This window comes from Brachyistius frenatus, unplaced genomic scaffold (assembly GCF_029030835.1).
Source record: "Brachyistius frenatus isolate BFR_SWC_R1_liver_20210118 unplaced genomic scaffold, ASM2903083v1 Contig_112, whole genome shotgun sequence".
Classification (NCBI taxonomy): domain Eukaryota; kingdom Metazoa; phylum Chordata; class Actinopteri; family Embiotocidae; genus Brachyistius; species Brachyistius frenatus.
In genome coordinates this window covers 452,434-466,399 of record NW_027210711.1, presented here as the reverse complement: position 1 = coordinate 466,399, position 13,966 = coordinate 452,434, and the positions used below count along the sequence as shown (strand labels likewise).

Sequence of the window (13,966 nt, the reverse complement as noted above, 5' to 3'; positions counted from 1 at the left end):
TCAATAAAAAAATAAAAAATAAAAACCTGTCAAGGGGTAACAGACATCTAGAGACCAAAACAGCCCACTTCAACCAGAACTGATATTTAATACTTCAAATAACCTAAAGAGGTGAATGTAAGGCAGAATAGTTTCAGAATAATGTCTTTATAGTCCTTGTAGTTTTAGTGGAGTTCATTTTTTTTAATTTTTTTTATCAATGGCTAGCTCAGTTCATTTGTAAATGAATCTGTACATATGCAGATCTGATTTCCGTTTCAGACTTTGATTGATCACATTCTGCCACAAGAACCGATTAACAAGCTTGAAATGAGGACAGCGACGCTCCTTACGCGAGGCCGAGAAGCTGACACGACAGTGTTGTCATCGGCTGGTGTTTATTTTTGAGGTTTTGTTGTGTTTCCTGCGTCTGGTAAGCAAAGCTGCGTTTGTATGAATGGTAACGAAAGCCTTGCTTCCTCTGTGTTTCCGTCTCACGGTGTCTCTCGACCCCATCACCTATCTCGCTGCTGATTAACTACTCGTCACTTCACACGGACGCTCGACATTTCCGTGGCTCCCTCACTATCACTTCAGGCTTTTTGAAGTTTTTTTGTTTTGTTTTGTTTTTTTAATTAAATCAGATACTATGACAACTTTCAAAAGTTACAGAAGCATGTTTCCTCCGTTTTTCTCATCAGAATCCATCTGAATATTTTCACACGTCCTACGACCGACCTTTGAAATTGTTATCCCTGCATAGCTGTCGAGCTTATTAGTGACTCATTAAAGAGCGTGTTAACAATGATCTGGGTGCATCTCCCATTTTAGATAAACTTCCTGAACTTGAAGCTGCAGCGACAACCTTCCTCAAACCGCGGCGTCAGCCGCTGATATCTGGTTACGAGCCGGATTCCCACCAGTAAGGTGGCGAAGCCACAGCGTGGCCTGTTTCCTCTGGAGGGCCTAATGAATAATTAAGAGGTGGGGCTTGTGTGAAGAAGTCCATTAAGATGCACAGTCACACTGGTCGCCATGGCAGCAGGGCCATATTATCAGGATCATGTCTCTTTCTGGCCAGGCAGCAGGCGAACTAGCGCAGTGCTCGTCTGGGAGAGGTCAGACCGGGATGAGGAATTTCACTTTGCTGGATGAGTTATTGAAACAATACTTGAAAGTAATCCTCAGCACCTGAGCCTTTTAATGTCTGCTCCAGATGGAGGGTTGTCACAGCGTCGGGGAGATAAAACTGTGGGCTAAATTAGGCATGACGCTGTCCTGAGTCTTTTATAGTTTTTATGTATCCGCTTTTGCCTGTGGTTGTGTTGCTTGGTCATTTTTCCTCGGTATTTGCAAGTCAGATTTTGTCAGGCAGTCTCTCCCTCACCTCGAAACAATGAGCAACCCACCTGTGGACATTTCAGTCATCCTTTGGACAGACATGTATTGTGTATGTGCATTTGTTCTGTAAGCTGGCAGTTTGTGCGTTATTTTGTGTTGTTGAAAAGAAAAATTGTCATAAATTATGAAAGATATACCCTAAATAAATATATATGAAATTGTTCGATTGTTGACAGAGAATTAATTGGCAACCGGTTCTGATAATCAGTATGTTGTTTCTATGGTCACGGCTCTTCAAATGTCAATATTTCCGTAGTTGTTTTTTTTTTTTTTACGATTATAAAATGAAAATTCTTTGGGTTTTTCAATCAGCCCAAAGATAGCGAGTAGCAGTTCCTGTTCGCAGACAACGATCACCAGCATCTCTGCTCTACCAGTTTAAGAGGAATTCCAGATGCTTATTAATGACATCGTCATGTCTCACTCAGTCTAAAAACAGATGCCACAAAGAAGTTAGAAAGTTATTCAAAGAAGTCAGCCTGCTGGCCGTCACCGCCTGCGGTGACCTGGGCGTGAGAAGTCAGGAACCTATTTCTATTCGGGGAGTAATTTTTTTTTTTTAAAAAACCCCCAAAAACATAGATTGTTTTTCAAAGCTGATCCATAATTGATGTCCGAGGGCACATCCAGAGCATATTCCTCTTCTTTTTGTGCTTATGCAACGGGCTCTTAGTGTATGTTATTTCAGCTCAGGAGAATGCGTCTCTCTTTTAGACCTGGAGTAATGCACTGGAATTAATCCGGACCTCCGTCGCACCGCTTCACCTTGATGGAATATCCCCCAAACTACACTTTTTTTTTAAAAGAGCCTATTTCCAGCTCTAATCACAGATGTGGAGGAAATGGGTGGAAGTCTTTACCTCGCTCAGCCATCTGGCCGCGGTCTCAGCGGTTCACGATGTGACAGAACGAGGACAAATGCTGCGTGATCGGGACTCCGGTGGATAGATATTGAAGCCCGACATGATTATTGGGACAACGATGCGATATCACCGTTCACTCTTAATCTCTGTGACCTCAGCGGAAAAGCAGTCACAGCTGCACACAGGGAAAATAAACCGAGGACACGTGATTGCTGCAAGATAGCCCGATACTACTCGTACTGGATGTCGGATTAGAAAGTATTGTTTCGTCTAAGCATATTTTTTGGGAGGTGGGAAAACGAGGCTATATTGTCGTGTGAGTGCTGAGTCGGGGATCGCGCCACAAAATTGCATGTTGAATGAACTCGTAATTCCTCCCGATTGGGACTTTTTAAGTTGCCTTTTCGTGAATTTCATGGATTTGTAATGTAGAGTTTGACAGAAAACCCCCCCCCTCCCCATCCGTCGGACCTTCCAGACATGCGTGCATTTAACATGAAATCACCTGTTTACAAGCAGATGGTGCCGAGTTTGTTCTCCACTTTTAACATTCAAGAGTTAAAAGATTATTTGTAAAATAAGAAGGTCATAAGGGGTAGATTACAAATAAAAATGTTCTCGTGGTTACTACAGTGACCGCTGTGGAGCGTGACCCCCGCTGACCTGTTTTAATCCCAAATCCGCGAGTCAAGAGTGGAATTAGGCCACTTGGAAAATATTTTTTCTTTAGTGCTGCTGCTGCTTTTTTCAAATTTGAAAATTGTACGTCCAACTTTCCAAATAGTTTTCGTGTGTTTCCTGGCGAGGGAGCGTCACAGAGCCTCCTCTTTGCATGCCTCGCTTTTCCTAAGAGTGCTATAGCGTGGCCCATATACTGAAATTTCAGTTCTTTTGTCCTTCGCAGCAGATTTGGGAGGGCACCGATTCCCCCCCAGGCTTGAACGATCCAATTGTTTCTGTCTTCGCCTGCTCTTGAACTTGCGGCGTTTTCTTTACGCACCGTTACTTCTTCCAACAATGAAACGAACCATTCAGCAGGTTGTTATGTCATCGTCTCTGGTTTGCGAAGGATCGTATATTCTGCAACCTTAGCCGGCTGTCACCGCGCAAGACTTTCGCTGGGCCGGTGCCGGTCGCAGCCAGAGGGCTCGCTGCCAGGCAAATTAAGATCCTGAATTAGAAACCACAAGGTAACTGAGAGGACATATATGCGCTGCTTAAAAGGCTGCATCGCCCCTTTCTCCAAGAGATCGTCGGACACGGTTACACAATCGGTTTTCGGTGTTAAATAAGATGGATAAACGCGGGCAATCAAGTCAGACCGGTAAGAGAGAGAGAGAGAGAGTGTTTTCAGAAGCGGTCGAGTCCTCTGTAGGTTTTGGCTACGTGCAGCGACGTACCGCGGGGTTTGGTCTGAGCTTCGTTCCTCTCTGACAAACAGCCCCAGAGCCTCCCGCCCCGTGTCGGCGCCCAAACCGGCGAGCGCTGCCAGCCCGTTTCTCCCCGCCCTCCTCCAACCGGAGTCCCGCGCTACGAGAGGCATCCGATGTTATCGGCACGCTGCAGATTGCGGCGCGCCGCTGCCAAGGGCTCGTCTCATGAAATTCACAGTGAAGTGGCAGAGATTTACCCCCCCCCTCTCTCTTTTATGCCCGCGTCAGAAAGCAAATGAGAAAGATTTTCCCTTATCTCCATTTTAGACAATACAGTACTTACTCCTGCTTTGTTAGAGTGCATTTGATCGCCGTCCCGTTCAGAAAACAAACACCAGCCTTTGTCCCCAACGACTGAACAATCGTGGTGTGCCATAACCTGCTGTGAGATTTCAGCCCCGTTGGAAGCTGCTTGCAGCTGCCTCTGACCTATTTATGAAGCTGATGTATGGAAGTTGAACAGAGCCTTCTACGCCAGCTGCCTTTTGTGTTTTGGCGGGAAGGTGCTTCTTATTTTCTTTGCGACACTTCGTCGTCGGTGTAACCGTCTTTTGCTTTTAGACGAACCCTTACGAGGGATCAACAAACACAGTGATTACAATCCGGACGGGCGTCGAGGGCGTCGAGGGTATCGATCATGTGGGATCGAAGCGCTCCGTCCTGACCTGGTTAGAGTCGTTTTTGAAAGAGCACAAGAAAGCCGCAGTTGAAAAGCAGAGGCTGCAGAAATCCCCTCTTCACACTTAGCCTCGTTTACAGCTACAGCGGTTGAATGCAGATGAGACAACATCTAACATCTTTTTTTCGTTTGGCTTGATTGCATGCTAGAAAGGCTTTTTTTTTTTTTTTTTTTTTGTGTGTGCGCGTGTGTTGCTTAATGCCTAAAGCCAGGGGCCTTTATTTAGCTGTGCACAGATTGCCTCGAGGTTGTCAGTTAAGACTTGTTGAACTATTTAACAGCTTTAAAAAGTGCTGAAGGGCTGCTTCATTTGGGATTACGAGCAGAAGTTTGATGGTTAAAGCCAAATGTGTTGTTACTGTTCAATCAGCAATAAAGACGGCGAGCTCGAAAACAGCATATCGCCGTTTCATGCTGACTATAGTTAGCCTGGCGAGGGGAGAGAAGAAGAAAAAAAAGAGAAGCATATCATGTAAAATAGGATGTTTCTTTAATATGCAATCAATATGGCATCGTGGGAATTTAGTAACGGTACATATCTGCTCTGTCTGTCGATCCGCCCTGACGAAGAACGATGAATTGCCTCCTTGCGGTTGCACTGATAATATCAAAGATATGCTGTGTCACAACAGAAAAGAGGAAGGAAAAAAAAAAACACAAAAAAAACCCAAACGGTTGTTCCCTGTTGCTGTAAACGCAACCGAAGACGAGCTTAGGGTTTTGTGATTTAGAGAACTGCCGGAGTGTGTTTTACCGTACGTGATGCTTCGACCCCGTTGGCACTTTATTTCCAGCGTCTCGTGTTCAGGCGAAGTGCAGGTGAGAGTAAAGATGCCTTCATGTACGCTTTAGGTCAGTCGGTGACGTAAATGTCCGCAGCAAGAAATGGTGCCGTCCGTCTGGTTTTCTTTTGGGATGCGTTCATGCACCGGCCTGCTCTCCTTCAGCTCAGTGTGTGATTGTAATGCACCTGAACTTCAGGAGAAAAATGAAAGTAAACACGTGGATGAATAGTTTTTGAACTATGATCCACACAGATATATGACCCACACAGATACAGTGTATGATCAGGGATCAACTTTTGGCAGACGGGTGCGTTAAAACGTTGACAACATGTTGCCTTCAATCCATCTTCAATCAATCGTTCTTTAGTTCCAGCTTGTAATATGTTTATTATTTACAGATTTTCTCCGTTTTGTATTATACACATTTTTCTTTTGAGTTTTTGACTTTTAGTTGGACAACACAAGCTATTTGTCTTGGACCGTCAGACCTTATAGGGACTTTCGATTTTCTGATATTTTTTAAACTAATGACTCAAAAGATTAATTGGTAACTGAAGTCATTATAATAAATGATATATATATATATATATGAAGGAAAAACCTTCGTACTGCGGTGAGACCCGGCGTGACTAATTCATCTTGTACACGACCTTTTGCCTCCTACAGATTTTGCCTTTACTGAGAATAGATGAGTAAATGCGTGACCTTTGCATCTCAGACATGCTGCATGTACACATGTTAAACCACACACACACACACACACACACACACACACACACACACACACACACACACACACACACACACACACACACACACACTCACACTCAGGCCAAGTGAGAGAGTTTCCTTCATTTATCTCGCAGGAAAGCGTTTGGAAAAAAAACCTAAAATATATATATATATATATATACAAATATATATATATGTATATAATAACAAAAAGAGAGTGTATTTAAGATTCTGTTTGTGTTGTCTCTTGTCAGTGAGGAAGATGAACTGTACGCGATCCAAATGTTTATATTTTGAGGGGGACCGTGCACCCTCTTGCGCACATTTCCATCCAGGCCCATCAATCACAGGCATCACACCGTCTGGGTCGAACAAGGCTTCTCTGTGTCGCCTCTATTTCAAACTCCGAGCATTAAACATACGCGACTTTGGAAGGGCTTTTCTCGCTTTCAGCATTCAGTAGCCCTGCATAAAGCCGGCGCTGTCATCGCGTCAGACGTAAAATGTACAACGCCAGACTCGGTGTCTGTACTTCAGTGAGACGTGGCCCCGTGGGCTGGCTTTCTGTGTGTTGTTTTTCACATGCAAAAACTAAATGAATGCAGGTCCTCCCCCCCCCACCCCACCAGGGAGGCCCCGCCGTACTGTATGCCTGCATTCAGCCTCTCCCATCCAGTCAAATTAACAATTCTGTGCATCAGCGACCTGCGTGCACACCGCACGCAACCACCTCCAGTTGGGACACAGTGCGCCTCTGTGCTGTGGGGTCCGCTGCAGTTACCAACCGGTTGCTCTTCTTAAAGTGACAGAGCTGCACCCCGCTCGTTTTCCAACACCTCCCGCACCCCCCAAGACCCATTCAGACATACTTTGTGACGCCAGCCGCAGCTCTGACGGCGTTGACACCCTTCGTTTTTGATCGCTGTGAAATTGTGTTTTTTTTTTCCCTTCTGCAGAATCCAAACCTACCTTCGTCGCACAGTTCAGCTTCGGTGCAGCGTTTTCAATACAGCTCGTTTCTGCCTGGAAAAAAAAACAACGTAAAGTTCAGTAATTTATCGATTAATTGATCAGTCAATTTTGCAAAGAAAGTGCTGCTTTTAGCTTCTCGAATATGAGGATTTGCTGCTCTTTTGTCTTTTAATAAATTGCAAATTGGATGTGTTTGGGTTTTGGACTTTGACAGTGTTCCTTTGACCTCTTGAAAGTTGTGTTTTTCCATCGTTAGTACAGTTACTTGTTAATTGTATAATTTGTTAATAATAGCACCCTACTCCAGGTCCCTTGAAGTTGTGGCTAAAACTGCCGACTCACTCTCGGTTATCAGCGTTTTTATTGTAATCGTGTTGCCTCCATGTGTGATTAGGGAGAGGGAACTCCCTCATTATCTGTGTTACGCAAACCAGCCACCTCACCCCTCTTCTCTCCGTCCTCTCCGTCTGTCTGTGTTGTCTGCAGCAGGATGCGGCAGGTACCCTGAGATGTTACCGAGCGACGACGATGGGTCAGAGAAGGAAGTCACACCGATGAGGCAAACCAGCCGTACGCCACCCAACCCTGAAATCCACCGCAGCTACACCCACTGACCCCGCCATGCCCCGCCTGCCCTCCTGATTCCCCTCCCCGACCTCTGCACCTTCGCTCGGTCAAATCAAAGTCACAGCGGGCCCCCCCCCTCCCTTCCCCCCCCCCCCCTCGCGGCTCCCCGTCGAGTCAGCATGGCCACACCCTTCCTGTGGAAGCTGTCGTCCCAGAAGCTGGGCTTCTTCCTGGTCAGCTTCGGCTTCATCTGGGGAATGATGCTGCTGCACTTCACCATCCAGCAGCGAGCCAGCCACGAGAACAGCGCCGTGCTGCGGCAGCAGATCCTGGACCTGAGCAAGCGCTACATCAAAGCCCTGGCCGAGGAGAACCAGAGCGTCATGGACGGGCCGTACGTGGGAACCATGACGGCTTACGGTGAGTCCGTCAGCTCTCCATCTGCGGTTCATGCGGCCCACTTGGGAACAGGCTTTGGACGAAGTAGTGTTTGACTTGGGTGTATGAGCATAGCATGCATGGCGTGAATTAGGGAGGCGTTAAGTAGGTGAAGACAGGTGGTAGTGTTGAGGCTGTCCACTCGTGGTGCTGTTCCGCATTAATACGGTCCCGTTGTGTGTACTTTAAAACCTCTGGAGGCGTGTGCTTTTCATCGAGTCAGTCACACACACACACACACACACACACACACACTCCGCAAAGGTCTCCTCCTCTTTCCCATCGTACAAACTATAGAAAATATTTTCTTTCTGTATCTTCAGGCTAACAAATCTCAAATCAGCGACGTGCGTCTCCAGCCTTTAGGTGTGATTGTTTTAGTACTGACAGCCTGAACGTTGCAGCCAACAGCAGTCCTGATTGTACAAGAATATAACACGGAAAATAAATCGCTAAATGTTGGAGGTTTCTTCCCCAGGTGTCTGAAAACTGAAAAGTTAGCAGGATTAGCCACTCAACATAACAAAATGAATGTATTCAGTAGAGTCATAAAGTCAGGCTGTTCTTTTCACATCTTCTTTATATTGAACGGAGCGGTTCCACTTGTCTTCCTCCCGAGCGGGCACGATATTGGCTATATTAAAAAAAAAGCTGTCTGGGACATTTAACGCTGATGCAGCCGCATTGGAGCATAATACTGTAATAGCACGGGTCCAGAAGACGCATCAATAAGTTATTCATGCCATTAATAGACCTGTATGGCTCAATGGGAGGCTTCATTAGAAACCTGAGATTGGAATTGATTGTTCTCTAATGGCCAGAGAAACAACAGGATACAGTAAAGCTCCCGGAGATTAAATTGGCTCCCGGAGAATGTAAAGGAGACGCCGGAGTATCCAAAGAAACAAATGCACTGTTGGCTTAGGGCTTTAAGCTTAAGTTTACAGGGATTTCTTTTATAGGACCATTAAACTGCAGGCGTTTATTTAAAGGTTCATGCAAAATTTCAACTCGGTATGTGACGTCCAAACAACTGTCAGCAGGCTTTACCTCAATCTGAGCATCCTGAAGGGACTAAAACCTCAACATCTGGTGTTTAATACCAAGTAATAAATTATGTAGACTTGTCTTTAATAAGACATGATAAATAGGAAGTAAAGTTTGTTTGTGCTACTTTAATTCCCCAGACTTACAGTCCATTTCTACGCGAGTAATCAGTCCTGTGATTAATTAGGCGTAAAGTCACCCAAGCCCCCGTTTCCCATAGATTTTCCTGCCATATCAGCCGGCGTTTCCAGCGAACTGATTCCCGTCCAGTTAGTTTTGTTCCCTTATATGATGGATTGATTTTACACGGCGCTGCAGCAGTCCGCTGAGCCCCGTCCAATATCACATCAAAATCCATTTCAAGTCCTTGATTAGATGGCGAGGTAGTGAGAGACTCTGCTGCCAGCTGGGCCTTTTTTTTTTTTTTTCTTGATGCGATTTGTAATGAGTTCAAGGGGAAACAGGGTTTTTCCGCTCTTTGCTGCACATAAATGACCCGTAGAAATCTCAGCGCATGTGAATCTAATATCGTATCACCTGGCAGTTGATTCTGGGACACTTTATTGGGAGGGATGGTCATAAGTTGAAAAGCATGACAGCAATGAGTCTGAGCAGCTGGCAGTCTGTCGCTTTATACACAGTCGGGATTTGAGACTTTTCAATGCTTTCTTTGTGTCTGTATGGCTTAAAATGGTTTTCGGTGTTTTATTTTTTTATTAAAAATAAGCTCGGAAATTCAAAAGCTGGACTTTATTTTGAAATGTAGGTGTTGTTTGTGAAAAATCAGTGCAGCACTTGTAGACGGATTGTAGTCAAGTCTCATTTAAAGACTAGATTTAAAGTGTTTCAAGCGCATTTCATTATGCAGCTTTAAATGAGCTGTGCTCCCGCTTTATTTCCTGTTAAACCTTCGTCTCAACCTTCCAATTCGTTCTTTAAATATGAACTCTTTCACAAAATCTGCTCTGTTTCATATAAAAACACGGATATTTATCATTTTTCATTCCATTTTGCTTTTGATGTTTGTTGGTTTTCCTTCTCCTTGTTGCTGTCCCCTTCTTTATGTTCGGCGTATCCACATGAGGGTCCTTGATTTGTAGGTCAGGACCGGTGATTCAGTAAGAGCGGTGAGATATAAACAAGGGAGAGCAGCACGGTGCTCCACAAACATCTCTTCCCTCCCCCCGAAGCCCGTTTTCTGAGACACGGTCACACCATCCTCTCCCTCCACACTAAAGTCAGACGCGACGAGGGATTTGATCTTTTCCTTACCACACCCTCCTGAAAGCGATCCACGCTGCCGGGTGTGACGAGCCACTCGAAACCGCGCCTCGCCGTCGCCACGCAGGCCGGTCAGCTATTGTGGATTTCTTTTGTGGTGTGGAAACGTGTCGCGCTCGTGCCTCTCTGTGCGGGGCCGGTACCGGTGCAAGTGTAAGCTTACGTCCAGGTATATTGCTGCTCTAATCCTCTGCGTCCTCTGTGGGGTAGAAAGGTCATTGTGTCGGTCTGCTCTTTGTTGTATTGTGTTGGTCGGACGTGGACGGTTCGAGGCTTGCCCTATGGATGACGGTAAACGATAGAATGAAATGCCTCGGGCTTACGTTCCCGTGTAATCGCTTCTTTTTTTTTTTTTTTTTTTTTTAATGCTCATGAGCTTAATGAAGAAAAATCCCAGTTCTTCCAGATTGATATCTAACCGAGCTCCGAAGTTCAGTGTGTTTACCGCTTCGGGATTTGTTTTGCAGCCGCATCACTCTGCTAAGAAATATTGAGACAGGCAGAACTGTGTCCCTAGGTGTGCTATTACTCATCTGGTTACAGGGCAGCACTGGTAGTGCACCGCAGGACAAGGCCAAGCATTATTCACTGCAGCGCGGACGCTTTTTCGAACACACCGGCTAATGAAGGTCTCCGTTTCAAAACCACACGTTTGTGACGCACACGTCGGGGATCTTTTTGACATTTTTCATCGGCTTTTTTCAGACCCCACCCCCCCCAATCATAACGGTGTATTATCCGCTGGCTTTTGTGTTACTGAAACGTGCATAACATGCACGCTGAAACCTGCAGTGTCACCACTGTATTAAAGGGTTGAGCAAACTTTACAAGATTTTAAGCTTTTAAAACGCTACAGAGACATCAGACGTGCCAGTGATTTACCATTGCTTACTGCAGTTACCGTGGGCAACGATCGGCAGTAGGACATTATGGGGCACTACTTTGAATACATTTGAATCGGCTGCTCGTGTATTGACCCAAAGGCAGCTGCAGGACAGAGGCAGTTGTGGGCCTGGCTTTACCACCATATCCTTTTCTTTTCTATCATAAAGCGTGTCAACATGAGTTTTTTTGTGATGTCAGTGAGAAGCCAGGCTTATGTTCCTGTGGTGAACATAGCGGTGCGTCAACTCTGGGCGCTCTCCTGTTTTTCTTATTATGTTCAGCCCAACAGCTTGGCAAGGCCGCCGCTCCAAAGCTCTCCGTTTGGTTTTTCTTCGCGTCGCCGCTGCGCCGCTTTCCGTACATCTGCTCCTCCCGGTGGGCGCGCGGCTCGTCCAGATCAGACGAACGCTCTGGCCCGTCTCTTCACTTCGAATCGGGCGGGCGTGCGCCGTGCCAGGCCTCGTTGCCAAACTCCCTCCGACGTGATGAAAAGCGGCGTGTCGGATGCAAAAAGTGGCGCTTGTATGTGATGGGCAAGCGGCAATCGTCGTCATCCGAGGAGAGCAAGGGTAGACCTCCAGTATAATCCAGTGTGTGAATAACTTAATATACAATGGGTTTGATGATCGTCACTTTTTGCTGATGACAAATGGCATACTCGTTATATATCTTCTGTTATGCTCCATGTACCGGTAACAGCAGCTTTAAACAACTTAACATTCCTGTGTAAATGTCACTGCAATTGCTGCAGGTTAAAGTATCAGACAAATACCACACGAAACGAGGACAAAAAATGCCACTGCGACGGTGCCACTCTGGATGTTCGTCCTACCCGGCTCATTACTGGGCACCAATCGTCCTGCCTACGTCCCCGTCCACAAGATAAATGCTCGTGGAGAAAAGTTGCCCACGGAAACACAAAGACCCAAATTAAAACGGCAAGGTCACTGGCAAAGACGCAGAAGCTCTGGGTTTCCATTCAGATGAGCTTCAAGCTGGATTTGAAGATGTATGGCATGAAGTAGGCCAAATGCCCTATTTGGCAACATGAATGAAATTGAAAAATAATTTGCTCGACCCAGAATTTGGATCCGCTCCAGAATTTAATGGGTTCTTTCTCGGCCCGTGCTACACCCGGCCACCAAAGTTTCATAAAAATACCCCCAAAAACTAATTGTTCTGCTGTAAACCAGATGACTAACAAACAATCCGCAATGAAAACATGAAACCTCCTTGGCAGAGGTAATAGTGTACCGGGCATTTACAGTTCACACAGCGAGGACCGTTGAACCGTAACACACAAGGAAGAAGGAAATGAGTCGCTTGCCAGGAAGCCGACATCAGACAGAAGGTGATTCAAATATGCGAATCGCTGCACATATTAGTACACTGGTCAATGATAAATGGAATAGACATAAATGACACTTCATCAGCATGCAGTACACAAGCAAATATATTAAAAAAAAAACTTGAGCATAACTTTTTAACCTGCCTATGGGATTATATTTATCCAAATCTGCAGGGGCACGAGGTTCAAGGTAAAACACGGCAAGTAGAGCAAGACATTAATCTGCTACACCCGGCTGTGCACTCTCAGACACAGCTGAGCAGGTCGTCGTCGTCGTCCCCCCCCCGACGACAGGCAGCTCAAATGACACGCACGGGCTCACTGTAACGATAAAACCGCTGATCGTAAAATTAAAAAAAAAAAAAAAAACCTGAATTACTGCTCAGTTAATCAGACACAGAGAGATCACTAAAGCATCCATCATGAGGTTCGCATGCTCCCCTCAAGCAGTCGTGCATGTATTAACACTCTGATGCTGATATACAAGAAACCTTTTAATAATATCATGATGTCATTGTCAGAGTTGAAAACGGAGATGTCTGCTGCTTGTTTAGGCCTCCACACCCTCCCAAAAAAACAAAAACAACCTGAAATGACTCTGCTACTGTTGAATGAACTGTCCTGGAGTTTTAATAAAGGTATCCTGAAGATGTATCCTCCTGACTTTGTTCATACACTAACCTTTCCTCTCGTGCTTCACACTTGTACTTGAGCTAAATCAGAGTTTTAAAAAAACCCAACTCCTTTCAGGAGCTTTTCTCATCACCTGTTCCATGTTGTTTGGCGGGGAAATAAAAGACTCCCTCTCTTGCATCGCAGACTTGAAGAAGACCCTGGCCGTGCTGCTGGACAACATCATGCTGAGGCTGGGCAAGCTGGAGTCCAAGGTGGAGAACATCTACAACGGCACGGGGGGCAACCTGACCAACGGCACCAGCACCGCCACGCCCAGCGCTACCAACTCGGAAAAAGTCAACGTGGCAGGTACGTGCTGCGTCCTTTGCTTTGCCTTCGAATCGGCTTGTGTGTGTGTGTGTGTGTGTGTGTGTGTGTGTGTGTGTGTGTGTGTGTGTGTGTGTGTGGTGTGCCTGTGGTGTGTGTGTGTGTGTGCTAAAAGGAAAGGATTTGTCGTGTGTCTGGATTTGTAAATCTCCAATAAAAGCAGAATAATCTCAGAATCTGAAATCTTTTTCCGAAGAATTGGAGGGACAAACAACATGCCGTCGTCGCCGCGTCATTTAGAAAACCTAGAAATAAAATCCCTCCACAGACTCCAATAGTCCTCTTAGGAACCTCGTTGTTCGGGGTGTGAGAATCTGCAGTAAACGTAATGAGACCAGCTGAAGAAACGAGGATAAGCTGCTTTCTTTCTAAATAAAAGTTAATCAAGATCTCTGCGGTGAAGGATTTTCCTCACGACGACATGAAGTTTGCAACCCTGGCACGGTTCACACGAGGCACTTTTATAGGACCAGGCCGCATCCTTGGACATGATTCAAATAAGGCCTCTGTTCACGCTGCATGACCCTTTTATTAGTTTTCATTGATTTTCCTGC

The 13,966-nt window shown here is 45.7% G+C and overlaps 2 protein-coding genes across 3 annotated transcripts in view; both read left to right on the top strand.

Annotated features, from left to right (window-relative positions):
- The first annotated feature begins 2,501 nt into the window (after positions 1 to 2,501).
- enpp4 (ectonucleotide pyrophosphatase/phosphodiesterase 4) overlaps positions 2,502 to 13,966 on the top strand; it is a 113,029-nt gene continuing 101,564 nt past the window's right edge. Inside the window, exon 1 of the mRNA XM_069712807.1 lies at positions 2,502 to 2,506. The gene's annotated coding sequence lies outside the window, so the exon portion shown is untranslated. The remainder of the gene's footprint in view (positions 2,507 to 13,966) is intronic.
- Positions 7,471 to 13,966, top strand: part of mgat5 (alpha-1,6-mannosylglycoprotein 6-beta-N-acetylglucosaminyltransferase) — a 62,829-nt gene continuing 56,333 nt past the window's right edge. The window contains exons 1-2 of one of the 2 annotated variants that reach the window (XM_069712781.1): positions 7,471 to 7,831; positions 13,230 to 13,394. In XM_069712781.1, the coding sequence (XP_069568882.1) occupies positions 7,591 to 7,831; positions 13,230 to 13,394 (406 nt within the window). In that variant the 5' untranslated portion in view covers positions 7,471 to 7,590. Of the gene's footprint in view, positions 7,832 to 13,229; positions 13,395 to 13,966 lie in introns of those variants that run through there. The other variant, XM_069712780.1, reaches the window with a different exon arrangement.